Genomic DNA, 20,040 nt, shown 5'->3' on the forward strand with positions numbered 1-20,040 from the left:
AAGTTTAACGGAATCCGGTATACCAATTATTTCACTAAATACAAATATATCACGATGCTATCATCGTACACCGCTGGTTCCCTAGGCGAGCCATACTCAGTTTGACAAATTAATATAAAGTAAAACTTTGGGACATGTGTGTATTTTGAACTTAAAATTAAAAACAAACCACTTTATAATACCATCTTATAATTTGCAGTTCTGATAAAACTGGTATACCAATTATTTCACTCACGATGCTATTTACCGCTGGTTCCCTAGGCGAGCCATACTCAGTTTGACAAAGTAAACTTTGGGACATTCTTGCAGTTCTTACTGGATTGTTTATGTGATAATAGACTTTCCAACTCACATCAACAAGATGTCCCGTAGCTCAGTTGGTTAGAGCGTTGGTCTTATGAGCCGAAGGTCGCGGGTTCGAGCCCCGCCGGGACAATATTTGTATCTGATTTCAACTATCAAACTTTTTTGTAAAATCTATTGTCATCTTTCAATGGATTGAAGACTCACTGGTCTGACTACAACAGTCAATTCCAAGTTCATATGAAAATTTCACCGTAGTCAAATATTTCTGGTTGAATCTAGTTTATATTTGAAGAACTGGGAGTCATATAACTGTGGTAGAGCTTCAACTGGCCTGATTGAATTTGTTTCAAATGGTGCACAAATTTTGTCTTCAATGGACCAATTAATTTACAACTTCCTCAATTTATGTGTACTCAATTAACAACGAACTAGAACTCCCAAGACTCCGGACTTGGACTCTATCAATTACACTCTTTGAAAGTGATATCATCCTAAAAGAACAAGAAGGATAAAGAAGAGAATTCAACTAGGGGTGTATCATTCAATAATGGATAGAGTGGATTGATTATTGTTTATCCACAAACAAGATTACAAAAGGTTCATGCTCAAACTTAACCACCAAAATGTCCTTTGGATACAATTTGTCAACAACATGTGCACCGTTTTTATGGTTGAACAAATCTTTCACTATCAACACCATTCAAATCCCATTTACCAGTGGGAAAATCTGGTTAATATTTATTTTTCGTAGTTTTAATAATATTGAAGCTGTAATTCATGAGTGTTTGAGGAATGAGGCAATGTTTGCGATTTTGTGTAATCTACGGGTCTTTCTAATGCAAGTGTGCAACATACTATGTTAGTTCCTTCTAACTCTTAAATTCAAAGTGTGAAGACACAGAGTCACAGACACTCCATTAACAGGGTCAAAGAGCACTCCCTATCGCAAAATTAGCTGTATTGTATCCTATATTTTCAATAAATTAGCATCAAACAAGTACCTCTCACAGTAAGAAGGCTGCGCACCCATGCCTGTATGGACGTGATAGGCATTTTTCAGTCCTAAGACCGCCAAAGAGACTCAACCTGAATTATCATCGCAAGACATCACTTCTGGCCATAAGCATCAGCAACATATTTCAGAAGTTTCAGAACACTGTATGGAGATGCCTGATACAAACAATACAAGTTCTGATTCTTTTTTTACCCAAAACTTGAATTTTGTCTTGGCCTCAAAATCAGCTCCAATATAAGAATGGATGTATTCTTTGTCTTGTGATAGGACTAAATAGATGTGACCCAAACAAAATATGGTCCATGCCTACATGGTCGAGATGAATTCCCCTCATGCCCAATTGTTGCACCATGTCCGTAAGACCGTAACTCTAAATTTTCCCAACAAAAAATAATTAATATATACGAAATAATGAGATTTAGCTACTCATTAATCTCCCACATTCTTAGAACAACAAGAACAAGAACAAATTCTTCTTCAGTCTCAAATTCAATATCTAATACCAACTTATTATTATTATTCATGGACAACACTTCCAAATCTTCTTCCTTTGGTTCTTTAAGACTTCAAAACTTAGCCCAACAACTTCGTTTATATAAAACACCACCTTCTTCATTTTTTGATGAAGTTGAAGAACAGAGACAAGAAGAGAGTGCTGGGAAACTTGTTTCTCAAGTTGGTTTTGCAGAATCTTCAACACCCATTGTTGTTAATCCTGAAAGATTCCAGCCCAAGAAAGCTGCTGTTCTTATATGTTTGTTTGAGGATGATGATGGGGTTCTTCGTGTTATTTTAACTAAACGTTCTTCAAATCTTTCCACACATTCAGGTATTGGGTTGTGTGATTTTTTTTAGTAAAGATTGATTCTTTTTTGAGTTTTAAGAAATGTGGTGTGTTTTTGTTTTTAGGTGAAGTTTCATTGCCTGGTGGTAAAGCTGAGGAAGGAGATGCAAATGATACGGATACGGCGATGCGAGAAGCGAAAGAGGAAATTGGATTGGAGCCTTCTACTGTTAATGTTGTTACTGTTATGGAACCATTCTTGTCTAAGGTATGAAATGTATTGCAATTGTTTTACTGTTTATTGTTTAGTTGCATTTTTTGGGAAAATTAAGGATGTCTTTGTGCTTCACAAAATGATGTTGATTCATTTTATGTCTCTTTGGGGGCTGGGTGAAATGAAGAGAAATTGATATAAATGGATCTCTCCTACCCCCAACAGTGTCCTTGATTAACTAGAATAATGACGGAATGAAGGAGGAAGAGAGAGGATCATATAAATGGACGAAGGGCGAAATGGTGATAGCTTGGAATTTTACTACAATAATAGAATGGGAACTTGCTTAACTCGAATTTTGAAAATGAGCACAGAAAGTTAGAAATCTACAAGTTTGCAGAAGCTACACCATATAAAACTGTCATGTGAAATGCAACAAGGTTCAGTAGGAGGAGAAGAGAAGAGGCTACATTAAGGTGCCTCATTGAGCTGCAAAGTTTTCACTTTAGGTTTTCTGTATCTTGATTAATCTCACATCTATGGAAATTAGCTGGACATATTGATTGAAAAAATATATGGTGTTTTGCCTTGCACAATTGTTTCTTGGTACTGAAACAGTGTCAGTTTAGTTATTTGTTCTAGACCATCTTTCCCCCATTTCTATTCAAGTAGCCTGTTTGTCTTGTAGCTGGGCTGTTGATCGGCATTGTTATGAATACTAGTATACTGCAAAGCAGTGGGGAGTGAGCAGAGCTGCAGAGTGAGAGAGAGAGCGAGTTAGGGCTTTGGGTGGGAAGAAGGCGAGAGAGCGAGTTAGGGAGAGATGGGTTCTGGCGGAGAGAGAGAGAGAGAAGGGTTATTGAGATTGGAGAGAATGAGTGAGTTTGGCGAAGAAGAAGAGAAGAGAGATTGAGGACAGTCATATGGAAACCAACCAAGTGACATTCTTGGACCCATACCCCACCTAAGGCCCTGTTCGCTCCGCTCACTCGATTAGAGAATTGGATCTGAATAAAATGTCAGAGGGAAGTGGGATAGATTCAGAAATAACTATAAGATAAAGGTTACATGTGTGCATTATTGGTGAAGTTTTGAATAGACTTGTAAAAGTTATGAAGAGGAACATGTATATGATGGATTGTTTTGTCAATATAGTTTGCATGGTATATTGGTATTTACCTATTTGGTGCTTACATGGAATGTTTCAGCAGTGCCTTCAACTCTAAATTGGTGTATGTGATGCACGGCCACTTGAATATAATGATGACCCTATGAATCATATTCATTACAGGTCCAGTTGAACTGACTTTTGGGGTTGCAAAATGAAAGCTGCACTTTTATTTATTTGATCCTTGAAATTGGTTTATTTTCTTTGCAGCACCTTCTAAGAGTAGTTCCTGTGATTGGCATACTTCCTGACAAGCATTTATTTATACCCATTCCTAATGCTGATGAAGTTGAAGAAGTATTTGATGCTCCCTTAGAGATGTTCCTCAAGGTTATACTCTACGTTTCTTTCTTCTTCCCTCATTGGTTTGATTTGTTTTCGGGTCTTCAAAGGTTTTGACTGTATTGTTCATATCCAGGATGAGAACCGGACATCAGAGGAAAGGGAATGGATGGGAGACAAATATTTGATCCATTACTTTGATTATGAAGCAGAGAATAAGAAGTTCATGATATGGGGTCTAACTGCTGGCATCTTGATTCGAGCTGCATCAGTTGTCTTCCAAAGACCTCCGAGTTTTGTGGAGCAAAGACCTAACTTCAGAGTTCCTAAAGCATGTAATGGAGACAATATCATGCCTTGAATTGAACGATTATCTTTTGGAGCTGTACAATATGTCAGCCTGTTATAGTTGGCAAATTCCATCAGAGCATTGATTGATTGGATTTTGTAATTTATAACAGAAGGCCTCTGATACATAATTATTTAGTCACCAAGTGGTCAAATAAGTAGTTATTCCTCTTACCCGGAAAAACATGTTGTATATTTGTATTGCGAGGATGTTTACTGAACACGTGATGTGTCTGATAAATGTCATCAACTCCATTTTCATTTGTAAATTGACATTCAAATATTCAATTCAACTATACAGGTGAAGGTTGAGTTTGAGATTGTTTAAATAATTCTGAAGGTTCTTGTGGAACAATATAAAGCAACGAAGAAGCAGAATTTAGTTCAAGATGTTACAAATACATGTTTGAATCATGAATAGTTCTCTAAGAGTAGTGATGTGAAAGGAAGCCAGTAAGACCCCTAAGAACCCAACCCCTGTTATCGGACAGGAAGCCATGTAACTTTAGTTAATAGTTTGTTCTGTATGTATTTCACTAGATTTTGGACCCGAGCATACGCCAGGGATCTATTAAATATTTTGTGTGTTGAAAAGGTTTTACAAAATGTCTCACACAAATTTTCGAATCAGAATATATTTTTATTGAAAATAAACCAAAATACGTTAATGACCAGTGATTATGGTGTATAAGTATTTAGAAACTAATAGATTAAATTGAAATAGCCTCTTCACTTTGTGGTTTAGGATATTAATCCGTAATTTTCAAATAAAATTATTTTAAACTCGATCTAGTTTGAATAATAGTTTTCTTAGATTTATGGTGATTTAGCAGCAAATTTTCGAATCAGAATATATTTTTATTGAAAATAAATCGAAATACGTTAATAGGCAGCGATTATGATGCATAAATACTTGGAAACTAAAGGATCAAATTGAGATAGCCTATTCATTTTGTGGTTTAGAATATTAATCCATAATTTTCAAATAGAATTATTTTAAATTCGATCTAGCTTATATAATAGTTTTCTTATATTTATGGTGATTTAGTGGCAAATTTTAGAATCATAATATATTTTTATTGAAAATAAACCGAAATACGTTAATGAGCAGCGATTATGGTGTATAAGTACTTGGAAACTAAGGGATCAAATTGAGATAGCCTATTCACTTTGTGGTTTAGAATATTAATCTGTAATTTTCAAATGAAATTATCTTAAACTCGATCTAGCTTGTATAATAGTTTTATTAGATTTATGGTGATTTAACGGTAAATCATCATTGTTCGGCTTACGTACTAATGTATACAAATCACTTAAACAAATTGATTGTTTACATATCCTCAAAGAATACACTACTTACACTTGAAAAGATTTATGACATGAACGTGTCCTACAAACGGGTGCCATTATATTAAATTATTCTAAAAAAATATTAGCAACTATGCATAGCTATGAGATATGAAAATTATATTAATTACTCATTTAAATTTTTTGCACCACACTCTATAAAAAGGAAGCATCAAACATTGATAAAACTCATCGACTTCTTTTTATTGTTAGGTTTAATAATAGAAATTTGATTGAAGTTTTGTGAGAATGCCCAATGTGGCGAAGATAATATTGAAGCTACTTGAATAGCAAGGCATTCCCAATCATAATAAAAGAATTATAATAAACAATATTTAAAATGCAAAACTATATTTGTCGAGACATTTATTCTCCCTACATATAATACAAATATGTTTTGGGGTTATTAGTTCAATACATTTGCATCAATTTTCTGATTTTTCATTAATTATTCTTTGAGGTTAGTTTAATGTCGTACATTGCATCCAGTTTTTAATTTCTCATTAATTATTCTTTGAGGTTAGTTCAATGCACTTGCATTAAGTTTCTGATTTCCAGTTAATTATTATTTGAGGTTAGTTCAATGCAATTGCATTCACTTTATGATTTCCCGTTAGTTATTCATTAAGATTAATTCAATAGTATAGTTGCATCCAATTTTCGATGTTTCGTTAATTAGTCTTTGAGATTAGTTCATTGCATTTGCATCCAGGTTCCAATCTCCGTTAATTACTCTTTGAGATTAGTTCAATACATCTGCATCCAGTTTCTGATTTCCCATTAATTGTTTTTCTAGGTTAGTTTGATAGTTTACTATTTCTATACATTTTGCATACATGTAAGAGTGTTTTTATAAACTCACTTTCGTTTTGGGTTCCTAATTACTCGTAATTACTCATGTGAGAAGGCTAAAAAATTGGACATTTATGCTTTGAGGTTAGTGCGATGTAGTTAAATCCGACTTTCGATTTCTAGTTAACTATTTTTTTTAGGTTATTTCAATGCATTTGCATCCAATTTCTGATTTCCCGTTAGTTAATCTCTGATTTTAGGTTAATGCAGTTGCATCCAGTTTTTGGTTTTCCGTTAATTAATTGAGGTTAGTTCAATGCAGTTGCATCCAATTTCCGATTTTATGTTAATTGTTCTTTGAGGTTAGTTCAATGCATTTGCATCAAGTTTCCGATTTTCCGTTAATTATTTTTTGAGGTTAGTTCAATGCAGTTATATCAAATTTATAATTTCTCGTTAATTATTCATTTAGGTTAGTTCAGTGTAGTTTCATCTATTTTTCAATGTTTCGTTAATTAGTCTTTGAGATTAGTTCATTGCATTTGGATTCAGTTTCCAATTTCCCGTTAATAACTCTTTAATGTTAGTTCAATACATCTGCATCTAGTTTCTGATTATTTATGCTTTAAGGTTAGTTCGATACAATTATATCCGGTTTCTGATTTCCCATTAACTATTCTTTGAGGTTATTTCAATGCATTTGCATTTAGCTTCTGATTTCTCACTAATTATTCTGTGAAGTTAGTTCAATGCAGTTGCATTCGTTTTTTGATTTTCTGTTAATTATTTTTTAAGTTAAGTTCAATGCATTTGCATCCAGTTTCTGATTTTCCATTAATTATTATTTAAGGTTTGTTTGATGTATTTGCATACTGTTTCTGATTTTCTCTTAAATATTTTTCAAAGACTTACATCCAATTTCTAATTTCCCGTTAGTTATTCTCTGTCGTTAGTTTAATGCAATTTGCATAAAGTTTCCGATTTCCCAGTTAATTACTCTTTGAACTCAGTTATGTATTTGAATCCAGTTTCCGATTTTCTTATAATTATCCAATGTGGTGTGTAATACCAACTTCTACTAATCCATCTATAGTGTCCTTGCAAATATGACATAAAAAGTAAATTATGCTTAATTTACTATGTGGGATCATCGAAGATTAGCTAGTTCCTGATTTTCTGTTAATTATTTTTTAAATTATGCATGACTCACTATGTGGAATCTTCAAAGATTATCTACGAACGGGTGTTGTCATATTAATTATTCTAAAAAATATTTGCAAATATGCAGAACTATTATATATTAATATTATATTGATCACTCAACCAAAGTTCTTATAACGTGAAAACCTCACTCTCCATTGAAAGAAAAAAAACTCACCTTTGATAAAACCCTTCAACTTCATTTTGTTGTTTAATAATAGAAATTTGATTGAAGTTTTGTGAGATTGCCTAATAAGACGAAGTTCATATATATTGAAGCTACTTGAATAGCAAGGAGTTCCCAATCATACGGAAAGGGATAAGATAAACACCATTTTAAATGCAAAACTATACTTATCGAGACATTCCCACAACATATAACCAAACTATATTTTGAGGTTAACTCAATGCATTTGTATCTAGTTTCTGATTTTTCAGTATTTATATTTTAAGGTTAGTTCAATGCAGTTGCATCCAATTTCCAATTCCCGTTATTTATTTTTTGAGATCAGTTCAATGCAGTTGTATATAGTTTCTGATTTCTTGTTAATTATTCTTTTCGGTTAGTTCAATATATTTACATCCAATTTCCAATTTCCTGTTAATTGTTCTTTGAGGTCAGTTCAATGCATTTGCATCCAGTTTCTGATTTTATGTTAATTATTCTGTGAGATTAGTTTAATGCATTTGCATCCAGTTTCTTATTTCTTGTTTATTATTTGATAAAGTTGCATTTGCATCTAGTTTTCGATTTTTCGTTAATTATTGTTTGAGCTTAGTTCAATGAGTTTGCATCCAGTTTTCGATTTCCCGTTAATTATTTCTTGAGGTTTTGCATCCAGTTTATTTTTTGAGATTAGTTAAGTGCAGTTGCATCCGGTTTCCGATTTCCCATTAATTATTTTTTAAGATTAGTTCCACGCATTTGCATTATGTTTCCAATTTATAATTAACTTTTCTTTGAGGTTAGTTCAATGCAATTGAATCAAGTTTCCGATTTCCCATTAATTTAATCTTTGAGGGTTAGCTCAATGCATTTGCATCTAGTTTCCGATTTTCCGACAATAAATTTTTGATGTTACTTTGATGTATTTGCATCTAAGTATTGATTTTCCGTTAATTATTCTTTGAGGTTAGTTTAATGCAGTTGTATCAATATTCTGATTTTCTATTAATTACTTTTTAAGATTAATTTAATGCTTGCATTTGTATCCAGTTTCTAATTTCCCGTTAAATATTATTTGAGGTTAGTTCAATGAATTTGCAACCAGTTTCCGATTTCCCATTATTTATTTCTTGAGGTTTTGCATCCAATGTATTTTTTTAGATTAGTTCAGTGCTGTCACACCCCGAATTTTGACAGAATTCGGAAAAACAATATTTGTTCTCGACTCTTCGATCTTCGAGGTGTGACGCACTCTCAAATCCCAAAAACCCATAAACAGTTTAAATATACGGATAATTAAAAACCAATAAAAATTTTAACTTAAACAAAAGTCCTCTTCATTGCAAAAATTTACAAATAAGATTAGGTTACAAATCTCTTTTCAATAACTCTTTATTTAAATTTACAAATGAAAATACAAATAACCTTGTCTCAACTGAAAATCTATATCACCTCAAGGGAAAACAAAACATATCCTGAAATGCAATGCTAACGCAAACCACAAGCAACAACCAACCTTCTTCAACACTAAACCTGTCAAGACTTATCAACTATGTTCATTTAATGAACACACCCGATAAACAAATATGCAAATCGGGTCAATATTATAAACAATGCTAGTGTGAGTAGCCCTAAAATACAATATATATTTATACATATATTTACACACTAAATAAGGCAATTAGTTTCTCTACCAAGGCGCCTTAACATCCAACGAATAATACAACATCCTTAAGTACCATAATTAAGGCAGGTAGTTCCTCCACTGAGGCGCCTTAGCTTTCCGACAATAATACAAAGACATTTAGTTCCTCCACGAGGCGCCTTAGGTTCTAACTAAACTAATAACTAGCCAAACATATTCTATACTTACTGTATTTCATGCTCAATTACAGAGTGGGTCGTCTCTGCACAAGTAATTAGTTTGACCCACTCTTATGCAAAACCATATACAATCATCTGTCTAAAAATATATCATTAACCAACATATTACCATAATTATATTATTTAAGGCTTTCTTTGCGTGTCCCTAAAATCACGTCGTATCTATGTCTTACCTAGTTTCTCTGGCTACCACAATCGCTTCCCAACGCCGAACATGTACATCCACATGCCTCCCCTCACATAATGAACCACTCCGTGCGTAACTAACTCGGCGGGATGCCGCACACCAGGTAACCCTCACACGAAAGCCATTATGTGAGTATTGCCATTATTCGGCATAAAATATCGCGCATCTCGTTCTAGTTTTGTGAACGGAATAATCAAGCCACTATTCGGCTATGCCATAAGGGCCATTCAGATTCCCTGAAACGCCAGAAGGGCCAATCATATTACTTACGCCTGAAGGGCCATTCAAATTCACTGAAACGCCAGAAGGGCCAATCATATCACATGCGCCCATCACAAGGCAAATCACATGAGTTGTGGTAGCTAGGTTCTAGGATTTTCATTACGTAATTTATTCAGGTGTCATACCTTTATATCTCAGAATAATTCTTATTCTATCTCATGCCAGTATACTTAATTGTACTGAAGCTCAACGTTTCTCATTATAAAATAATATACATTATCACGTGCCAATACAATTTATTGCACGATATCCAAATATCTCTATATCAAATCTCGAAACTTATTATTTCACGTGCCAATTATATATTGCACTACACCATATGGAATATCTCAGCCTTCATACATACTACAATTCATTTAAGTAGCCACTCATAATAATAATCAATCATGAAATCTATTCGTTCAATATATTTATGTGAACTCAAGTCACCCTCAAAGGCACGCATTATTTCCATTTGTGCACAAAATAAATAGTATATAAATAATCAAAATATAAGTCCATTCCACCAAATATCAAAATGAAACGACTTTAAAATAAAGAACAACTCAAGTCCAAATATCACGCATAATTATTCGAGTCTAAATCACAAGTCAAGTCAAACTGATCAGCCGTCAAAAGCCCAAAACTAAAGTCCATGAATCTAAGTCTGTATGTAGTTTAATTCTCATAAAAACGTATATATCTAAATCTTATAAGAATTCCCCCCTTGTTACGTGCCAATACTTATATTATTTACACACTACTCACGTCAAATCTTAATTAGATAATGACAAACAAAGTTATACAATATCCGACAATATTTTATTACTACATTTGTCCATATTCTTAAATATGTAAAAATCTAGAAAAAGTCAACATTCCACAGTCAATGGTCAACAGTCAACGGTCAATGGTCAAAGTCAAAGTCAACACGTCATTGTCAAAGTCAAACTGTCGTTTCCATGTTCAACAGGTTGAGGGTCATAGCCATGGTTCATGGCTAAGGGCAAAGGTGCATGGCTCATGGGATCATGACTAAGGCAATGGTTCGGACCCAATTAGCCAAGCCCAAACCCAAACCTTAGAACCCGGCCCTAAAAGTCTAAACATTTAAAGACCCAAATAGATCTATTTTAAGTTATATGGACCGGCCCAAAACCAAATTAGAAACTGGCTCAAAACACAAATGGGTTCGCCCCAGAGAATTAAACTGAAACCGGCCCAACACTTAAACTAAAACTGGTCCACAACTTAAACTAAACTGGTCCTAAACAAAAGATTAATCCGGTCCAACAACTAACTAGTGTTTAGCCCCAAAAACTTATATCAAAACCGGCCCAACCAAAACAAAATAACATCGGGCCCAAATAAACCAACCAAGCCCAAGCCCACCCCTCATCTCCTCCTTCCAGCGGTTTCACTCCTCCTTAAAACCCAAACAACTTTAATTAACACAAACACCTCAAATCATTTGATCCCCCATCTTCCTCAAAACTAGATCTAGAATCCATCGACCTCCATTCACTATCGTCCGACGGCTTCCCACAGCCCCACTCGACAGCCCTCACACCCTACACTAGCTACTACAACCAATCATCAATTCACCAACATAAACAACCGAAAAACAGTTCAAAAGATTTTACTGAGGACGTTTGGGTGAGCCGCCATTAACAGTTCCTTCAAGCTTCGACATCCTTCAAACCCATGTCAATACCACATACCCAACACTTCCCCACAACCACCCAACATCATTCAATCCTAACCTCATCAGTAAGGGTTCAAAACCACCCCAACAGAGTTCAACCAAAAATATAGGACGATTTCTTGCTATTGGGCTTTATCTGCCATTAACGCCCATAAAGCTTCGACAGTCAATCTAAATTTTCCGAGTTTCAATAGAGTTTTAACAACCCGACAAACACGACGTCGAATAAAACAGGATAAAGAGCAGTATCAATAGGCAGAAACCTTAGATAGTATACACCGATACACGAAAAACTATAAATTCGGTGAAATAGCAAAAATAGCTACTCACCTTAATTAACAGCTCGACGAATCCCTCCTAGTCCGAATCGTTGCGCTCCAACGCTCTAGCCAACGAGCTGCCTCCATTTTTATTACTTTATTTTTATCTCCAAACCCTATTCTCTAGAAAAATATGAATATATACTTGGGTTCGAAACCTAAGCCCAATACAGACTTGGACCCAGAAATCAGGCCCACATTCCCAAATCCAGTCCAGCGAATTTTATATAAATAATTAAATTAATTAATTAATAAATAATTACGTATTTTAAATACGGGCGTTACAAGTGCAGTTGCATTCGGTTTTCGATTTCCCGATAATTATGTTTTAAGATTAGTTCCACACATTTGTATTATGTTTCCAATTTATAATTAATTTTTCTTTGAGGTTAGTTCAATGCAGTTGCATCCAGTTTTTGATTTCCCATTAATTTAATCTTTGAGGATTTTCTCTCTTCTATGTGGCACTCTAATATGAGAGTTAGTTTTTTTTTCTTTCCTATGTGGTACTTTAATATAAAAAATAGTCTTTTCTAATAGCCTACAATCCCACGTATATGGAACCTCTTTGGAGAGTTTGAGTGTATTTCTAATTTTTATATTCAGAGAGTTTGAGTGTATTTCCAATTCTTATATAATTGATCAAATAAAAAAAATTGCTAAAAAATAGGTGATTTGTAAAAGGTAATTTCTTATTACGAATTAAACGCTTTTAGTGTTCCAATTCTTATATATTTGATCAAATAAAAAAAAATTGCTAAAAAATATGTGATTTGTAGAAACTAATTCCCTATTACAAATCATACAATTTTAGTGTCTATGATAAAGCACCGACTTATTTCGAATATATTCTTAACACGGCCTCAAAACATAGTTAAAAACAATTATACAAAAAATAACATCACAAAATATATAATAGAAAATGAAAAAAAAAAAAACGGCAAAGCAATAATGATAAATATTTTAAACTTCAATTATTAAACAACAAAATGAAGTTGAAAGGTTTTATTAAAGGTAAGTTTTTTTTTTTTAATGGAGAGTGAGGTTTTCACGTTATAAGAAATTTGGTTGAGTGATCAATATAATATTAATATATAATAGTTTTGCATTTGCATCCAGTTTCCTATTTCTTGTTTATTATTTGATAAAGTTGCATTTGCATCTAGTTTCTGATTTTTCGTTAATTATTGTTTGAGCTTAGTTCAATGAGTTTGCATCCAATTTTCAATTTCCCGTTAATTATTTCTTGAGGTTTTGCATCCAGTTTATTTTTTGAGATTAGTTAAGTGCAGTTGCATCCGGTTTCCGATTTCCCGTTAATTATTTTTTAAGATTAGTTTCATGCATGTGCATTATGTTTCCAATTTATAATTAATTTTTCTTTGAGGTTAGTTCAATGCAGTTGAATCCAGTTTCCGATTTTCCGTTAATTTAATCTTTGAGGGTTAGCTCAATGCATTTGCATCCAGTTTCCGATTTTCCGACAATAAATTTTTGGTGTTAGTTTGATGTATTTGCATCCAAGTTTTGATTTTCTGTTAATTATTCTTTGAAGTTAGTTTAATACAGTTGTATCCATATTCTGATTTTCTATTAATTACTTTTTAAGATTAATTTAATGCTTGCATTTGCATCCAGTTTCTGATTTTCCGTTAAATATTATTTGAGATTAGTTCAATGAATTTGCAACCAGTTTCCGATTTTTCATTAATTATTTCTTGAGGTTTTGCATCCAATGTATTTTTTTAGATTAGTTCAGTGCAGTTGCATTCGGTTTTCGATTTCCTGTTAATTATGTTTTAAGATTAGTTCCACACATTTGCATTATGTTTCCAATTTATAATTAATTTTTCTTTGAGGTTAGTTCAATGCAGTTGCACCCAATTTCCGATTTCCCATTAATTTAATTTTTGAGGGTTAGCTCAATGTATCCGATTTTTCGACAATTATTTTTTGATGTTAGTTTGATGTATTTGCATCTAAGTTTTGATTTTCCGTTAATTATTCTTTGAGGTTAGTTTAATGCTGTTGTATCTTTATTCTGATTTCTCTATTAATTAATAAGTCAGTGTTTTATCATAGACACTAAAATTGTATGATTTGTAATAGGAAATTAATTTCTACAAATCACCTATTTTTTAGCAATTTTTTTTATTTGACTAAATATATAAGAATTGGAACACTAAAAATATTTAATTTGTAATAGGAAATTACCTTATACAAATCACCTATTTTTTAGCATTTTTTATTATTATTTAATCAAATATATAAGAATTAGAAATACACTCAAACTCTCAAAAGAAGTTCTATGTACGTGGAATTATAGGCTATTATAAAATATTATCTTTCATATTAGAGTGCCACATAGGAAAGAGAAAATCCTTCTTTAAAAGTCTCTGCTTTAGTATATAGACATGTATATCCCAACCAAGACCATGAATGTAGATATTAATGAATATCGCAATATGCAATTGTAGGAATTAGTTAAAGATACAAATTCATTGAAGTGAAGATCGAGTTAGTAATGGAAACCTTGCATAGGAATTCATGTTTTGAAAGCAACGAAGGGTCAAATTTCATGCTATTTGTTTCCTGATCGGATCAGAATTGATTTCTAAATGTGGCTTATATTTGTTTACCTTTTTTTCAGTATGTTATATTTGTTATTAGTTCAAGGCTCAATTATGAAACTAAATACACAAAGATATAATTATTAAGGCATTTAATTATATTTGTTTACTTAAAAGTCCAAGTTCAATTAGGAAACTAAATACACAAAGATATAATTATTAAAAGTGTCCACGTGGGAGAACTCTCTCCTTGGAGAGTGCCACCTAAGAGAGAGACTGTCCACCTCAGCAGTACTCTGCTTTAATATAGAGAGAGGTGATAGTAGATAGTAGATAAAAAAGTGTCAACTGGCAAATAAAGTCGGAAACTGCAATGCAAGTTATCGTAACGTATTGCCTTAGAACATTGTTGGGTTTATTTGTTGCAGCAATAAGACGACAAGCTGGCCACCGTATCAGAGAAGGCGAACATGTAGACTTCAAACCATTCTCATGACACCTGCTGTTACTCTGTTAGTTACACTTATAAATCTCAATAACAACAACAAAAAATGATACATAATAAAGGGAAATCGATATTGTACTCCTCCATTAGAACTAGCAACCTATTTCATACCCACCATTTCCAGATATTAACGCAAGTTGCCAACAGAATTTGTAACTATAGTCCTAAAAGAATGTATTCGGCTCTTGCATATTATTGGACGGATATCGACAATGTAGTCTAAATATATCGAATATTTTCTGCCTTTGTTGTTAGCAATTGGCAAAAGCCTATAGATCTATAGAAGACAGCAATCTTCTTCTTACGTTGTTGCAGAAGCCAATTGTTACCAGCTTTAAGGAATATGATTTAGGAATAGCACCCACCAACAGACATTCTTTGAAACTTGGTACCGTGCTTTCTCGACCTCCCCTACATAATGTTTTAAATTCTCGATCGGCTTCCTTCATGCTCCAAAGTTTGTAGTATGAGTTATGGGATAATATTATCTGTTCCAGAAGAAATTAGTAAACAACATAATAGCTGCAACTCCTAGGCTCCTACATACACTTTCAGAACGCTGGCTATCTTCTCTTGCTACAACCTATACGAATATCGCATTTTGACTTCATGCAGTTAATGGTCTAGAATTTTAGATGTTTAACTTGAAAGTTGAAACCATTAGTGGAGTTGCTGTATAATACACAGAGACTGTGTTATACATAAATCTATAACGAACTTTGTGAATAACATGTACAGAACAGCCTGAATCAAGGCAGTAGCGTAGCACATACCTTTTGCACCCGAAACTCTAGACGAAGATGACATCAGTCAAATAAAAAAACTTCCAATGCATTCCACTTGAAGACTGCTCGACTTTAAATCTTTAATTGCTTACGTATTCTTATGCAGAAGAAGAGAATAATGAAAATGGAAAAGATTGGTTCAGTAGTTCTAATGCAAAAGTATCATATAACATTTCCTCGTATGAAATTGAATGATTGAAGTTAAAAAAAAAATCATCTGAAACGTCAATTAAGCTCGTCACTGACAAAATCTAGGATCAGAACCCTTAAAATTAAGTGACAAACGTAGAATCACCATATGGAAGCACGGCAAAATCCAGTTCATTGAGAGAAGGGTCAACTATGATTATCGGGAAGTGGCATTGTCAGTTATATACGCAAAAAATGTGATTCGTCCTTCTATTTCTAGTTATACACTGTCCCTTTCCCATCAGAGAAGTATCTGCCAAGTGCTGAACAAGTGAGTTAGTATTATAGGAAACCCAATACTGGTGATGACCCTAGGTTAACTTCCAAGAGACATCTTCACAAGTTCACAACGTCCTTCAACTTAAATTTGATTCAAACAGGGGGGGCACATTTTAAAAGGCCACTCAAGAAAGATCTTCAGCTTCAGAAGGGTAAACAGACACGTTTACAATATAAATGACAACTATCTTCAGCGGTTCTAAGAGACACTTATTACAAATCAACAGAAGAATAATATAGAACCCTAGACCTGTTCAAGAAACTTTCACTATTTTTACACCACCGTAAGTCATTTTGTTTTTTGCAGAAAAATAAACTACAGTGCCAGTGCGTCTTGGACCCGTGTCTGTGGTAACCAATCCTACAAATTTTACAAAACTATGCTAGCTTCTAGTTGATAGTATTAAATAGAAGAGGAATTGAATTGAAGGAAGATTGAATTGAAGGAACAGTCTACATTTGGAAAAAGAACCACTTGATTTCCAGAGCTCTGAATTATAGCTTGTTGTGGAGGGCTGTCTTCCTATTAGTTATGACTTGGCTAGTTCAAATAAGCAATCATTTTGCATCCAGCACACACATATGCTAAATCTCACACTATAATCCATAGTATTTTTGTTTTTCATAATGTATCATCCAAATAATAGCGTCAGTGTAAGATTAAACAAAACGAGCCTATATTTGTTAAGCAAGGAATTAACAATGGAAGACATCAATAAATAATAAATTGGATCCTCTACATTAAATGAACCCTTTGGGAGATCCATAACAAAAAGATAAAATCACTATAGCACTCCAAGCACAAGACAATGCTTCAAACACTACAGAACAGGCACATACTTTTACCTTCAAACAGCACTATCCATCTTTCCCCAATAACAAAGAAGCAGAGTATGTAAAATCTCAGACTATTGATTTTCCGACTTGTAAGCCTTATATATAATCTTATGAATCTACAATAGAGACGAGATAGATGGGGAAACAAAAAGGAGAAGAAACAACTACGACAAGGGGGAAACACCAGTCAAACAAAAGTTACAGGAAAAGGCCGCAATGTTACCTCGCTCAGCTGAACACTTCATAGAATTTTTCTATGACAAGTAAACCAGAGTCAATCGATTCCAGTGGGTCCTTCCTAAGACGGTGTCTTAGGCAGTTGGGGATAACAGTAGCTATATCCTCTGCACTTACTGTATCTCTTCCCTTCAGTGCAGCCAATGCCTTTGCTGCTCTGTTTGTGACGATATCACCTCTCAATCCATCAACATTGAGCTCAGCACACACTTTGGAGATCTTTACTCGGAGTTCACGGTCAATCTGAACAGAGGAAAGAGCACTCCTAGCTGAGTCAATCTGATCCTGGAGCTTCTGTTGCTCCTCCTCATATGTTGTGCGGAACTCCTTTGGGTTCTGGTCAAACCTTGCCCTTTCCTCCACAATCTTCACCCTGAGCTCTGCATCCCTTACAGTCCCCACTTGTGCATGCATTCCAAACCGATCGAGAAGCTGAGGCCTCAGTTCACCCTCTTCAGGATTACCTGAACCAATCAAAATAAATCGTGCAGGATGTGAAATTGAGATACCCTCTCGCTCAACTGTATTCCACCCAGAAGCAGCAGAGTCCAGAAGTACATCAACCAAGTGATCGTCCAATAGATTTACTTCATCCACATAAAGAATCCCTCTATTAGCTTTGGCAAGTAGACCAGGTTCGAATGCTTTCACACCCTCAGTCAGAGCCTTCTCAATGTCAATGGTTCCACAGACTCTATCCTCAGTGGCACCAAGAGGGAGATCAACCATAGTGATTTTGGTCGTTGCTACAGGAAGTTCCTCTCCTCTTAGGATGCTCTCTCTAACTTCCATCCCCATAGATTCAGGATCTTCAGGATCAGAGTTGAAGGGATCCCCATAAACAACCTTAATTTCAGGAAGTAAGTCCACTAAGGACCGCACTGTGGTTGATTTTCCAGTCCCTCGATCACCCATGATCATGACTCCTCCAATTTTTGGATCAATCACATTAAGTAGAAGACACAGTTTCATTTCATCCTGCCCGACTATTGCAGCAAAAGGATACACTGGCCGCTGATTTCCTTTAGCGGCAACCCTCTGAGCCTGAAAACAACACAGTACATAAGTTCACAGTAAGTAGTTATCACAGACATTTGGTAAAGTTAAACCTGGAACTTCTGTTCCAATAAATGGGTGGTAAGACTTAAGTCAAGTTGATTAACAAAAATCTAAAGGCCACCTGTGCTTTTCGTCGATTAGATTCTTAAAGAAAATTGTGATCAGTTTATGCAATTACAAACAACTGGTTCTCAACCAAAACAAAAATTCAAAATTCAAAATCACCAACCAACAACTAAAAGGCATCCAGAAAATCTACATGAAATCTATACAATAAAAACATAAAACCTAGGCGACATCACAATACCATAATAAAATGATCTAGTAAAAAACAACACTGTAAAATATGCATACAGAAATGAATGGGTGTTCATACTTCAACTCAAAAAAATCAACCAAAGACTAATGGGCATCTGTGTTTTTCGCTATTTAATCAAAATGTGCAATGACGGACTCCCAGATAAGATTCTAGTAGTAAGTTAACTATACTTCAATTCTAAATGTAGAAAAGACACTTAAAAGTTAAAATGAGCACTAACAAAAAAAAAAGAATCTAAATAAATCGAACCTTTTCAGTGGGAGTGGCTTCAGTAGCTACATTAGCTACATGGAAATGAGACCTGCCCTTCTTACTGGGAAGAATTCCAATCCCTCCATAAAACTTCTTCCCTACAAACAAATTCAACAAAAGGGGTCACACATTATTCTCATTAAAACTAAACAATGGGGTTGTTAATAACTTAATATATGTACCTGTAGTTGAAGAAAGAAAAGAAGCTTTGGAGTTTGAAGAAGAAGTACAAGGGAGTGTAGAAGTTAAGAGGGCAGCTGGAGAAGGGCCAAGAAGTCCTGCCATGACTGTGAAACTCTCTGCTTTTTAAGAGGAATGAAGAGAGTGAGAAATAATAGTCATGAATGAGTAAAGGGGAGTCAGGGCTGCGGATAAGAAAGAGGATAGAGCAGTTGATCTTGTTCGATTCCTAATTGATTCTTTGATTTTCTCCTTCATGTTTTTAACACTAGTAGTTGGGTCAGTTAAATCGTTTCTACTTTCTAGGCCATGGCCTCAATAGCTCAATGGGTCAACTTCATTGACCAATTTTTGGGTTGGGGTTGGGCTCGTGCATTATTTATATTGTAATTGACTAATTGTAACGTTTGACATGTTTACATGCATTTTTCATTTTATTGTATGTGCATCTTTTGTGTGAGAGATTACTATACCTGCACAATTGCGTGCATAACTTGTATATTCCGAACAAATATGTGTTATATCATTTTCTATCTGGAATATATTATATGTAAACAATGTCAAGTATTTGCAGTTGAAATTTTGGTTGGGATGATATGTTTTTATGTTTTCATGTTGAAACTTGAAATGATTAAACTAAACCTTAGAGATATCGGAGAAAATTGACGAGGAATTAGAATTACAGATAGATTATGGGTTTGTTATTAGGATTGCAATTAATTACTAAAACAAAAAGAAAGATTATGGGTTTGTTATTAAGGATTCACATCCTTCTCAAAATATTCAAAATCACAAACTCATTCTCAAGATATTTTGCAATGATATTTAGAAAGGTATTTTTGTGGTCAC

At 34.1% G+C, this 20,040-nt stretch overlaps 2 protein-coding genes and 1 non-coding gene across 3 annotated transcripts; 2 read left to right on the plus strand and 1 right to left on the minus strand.

Moving 5' to 3' along the window:
• Nucleotides 1-362: 362 nt before the first annotated feature.
• On the plus strand, nucleotides 363-436 carry TRNAI-UAU (transfer RNA isoleucine (anticodon UAU)). The gene has a single exon. It is a non-coding gene; the product is annotated as a tRNA-Ile (tRNA).
• Nucleotides 437-1,586: 1,150 nt separating this feature from the next.
• On the plus strand, nucleotides 1,587-4,386 carry LOC147505498 (nudix hydrolase 15, mitochondrial-like). The gene is made up of 4 exons (XM_086558013.1): nucleotides 1,587-2,150; nucleotides 2,231-2,373; nucleotides 3,698-3,817; nucleotides 3,906-4,386. Exons 1-4 carry the CDS (start codon nucleotides 1,733-1,735, stop codon nucleotides 4,128-4,130), a joined length of 906 nt encoding a protein of 301 aa, XP_086414139.1. The 5' UTR covers nucleotides 1,587-1,732; the 3' UTR covers nucleotides 4,131-4,386.
• Nucleotides 4,387-17,003: 12,617 nt separating this feature from the next.
• LOC147505499 (magnesium-chelatase subunit ChlI, chloroplastic-like) lies at nucleotides 17,004-19,464 on the minus strand. The gene is made up of 3 exons (XM_086558014.1): nucleotides 19,194-19,464; nucleotides 19,009-19,109; nucleotides 17,004-18,425 (listed from the first exon to the last, which is right to left on the minus strand). Exons 1-3 carry the CDS (start codon nucleotides 19,294-19,296, stop codon nucleotides 17,373-17,375), a joined length of 1,257 nt encoding a protein of 418 aa, XP_086414140.1. The 5' UTR covers nucleotides 19,297-19,464; the 3' UTR covers nucleotides 17,004-17,372.
• Nucleotides 19,465-20,040: the final 576 nt, after the last annotated feature.

The sequence above is a fragment of the Coptis chinensis genome, chromosome 4 (assembly GCF_015680905.1).
Source record: "Coptis chinensis isolate HL-2020 chromosome 4, ASM1568090v1, whole genome shotgun sequence".
NCBI lineage: Eukaryota > Viridiplantae > Streptophyta > Magnoliopsida > Ranunculales > Ranunculaceae > Coptis > Coptis chinensis.

Coding starts and splice junctions, on each gene's coding strand:
- LOC147505499 (XM_086558014.1), bottom strand. CDS start 19,296: ATGGCAGGACTTCTTGGCCCTTCTCCAGCTGCCCTCTTAACTTCTACA. Junction 19,110..19,193: donor TTTTCTTTCTTCAACTACAG/GTACATATATTA, acceptor ATTTGTTTGTAG/GGAAGAAGTTTTATGGAGGG. Junction 18,426..19,008: donor AAGCCACTCCCACTGAAAAG/GTTCGATTTATT, acceptor TGTTGTTTTCAG/GCTCAGAGGGTTGCCGCTAA.
- LOC147505498 (XM_086558013.1), top strand. CDS start 1,733: ATGAGATTTAGCTACTCATTAATCTCCCACATTCTTAGAACAACAAGA. Junction 2,151..2,230: donor AAATCTTTCCACACATTCAG/GTATTGGGTTGT, acceptor TTTTGTTTTTAG/GTGAAGTTTCATTGCCTGGT. Junction 3,818..3,905: donor CCTTAGAGATGTTCCTCAAG/GTTATACTCTAC, acceptor GTTCATATCCAG/GATGAGAACCGGACATCAGA.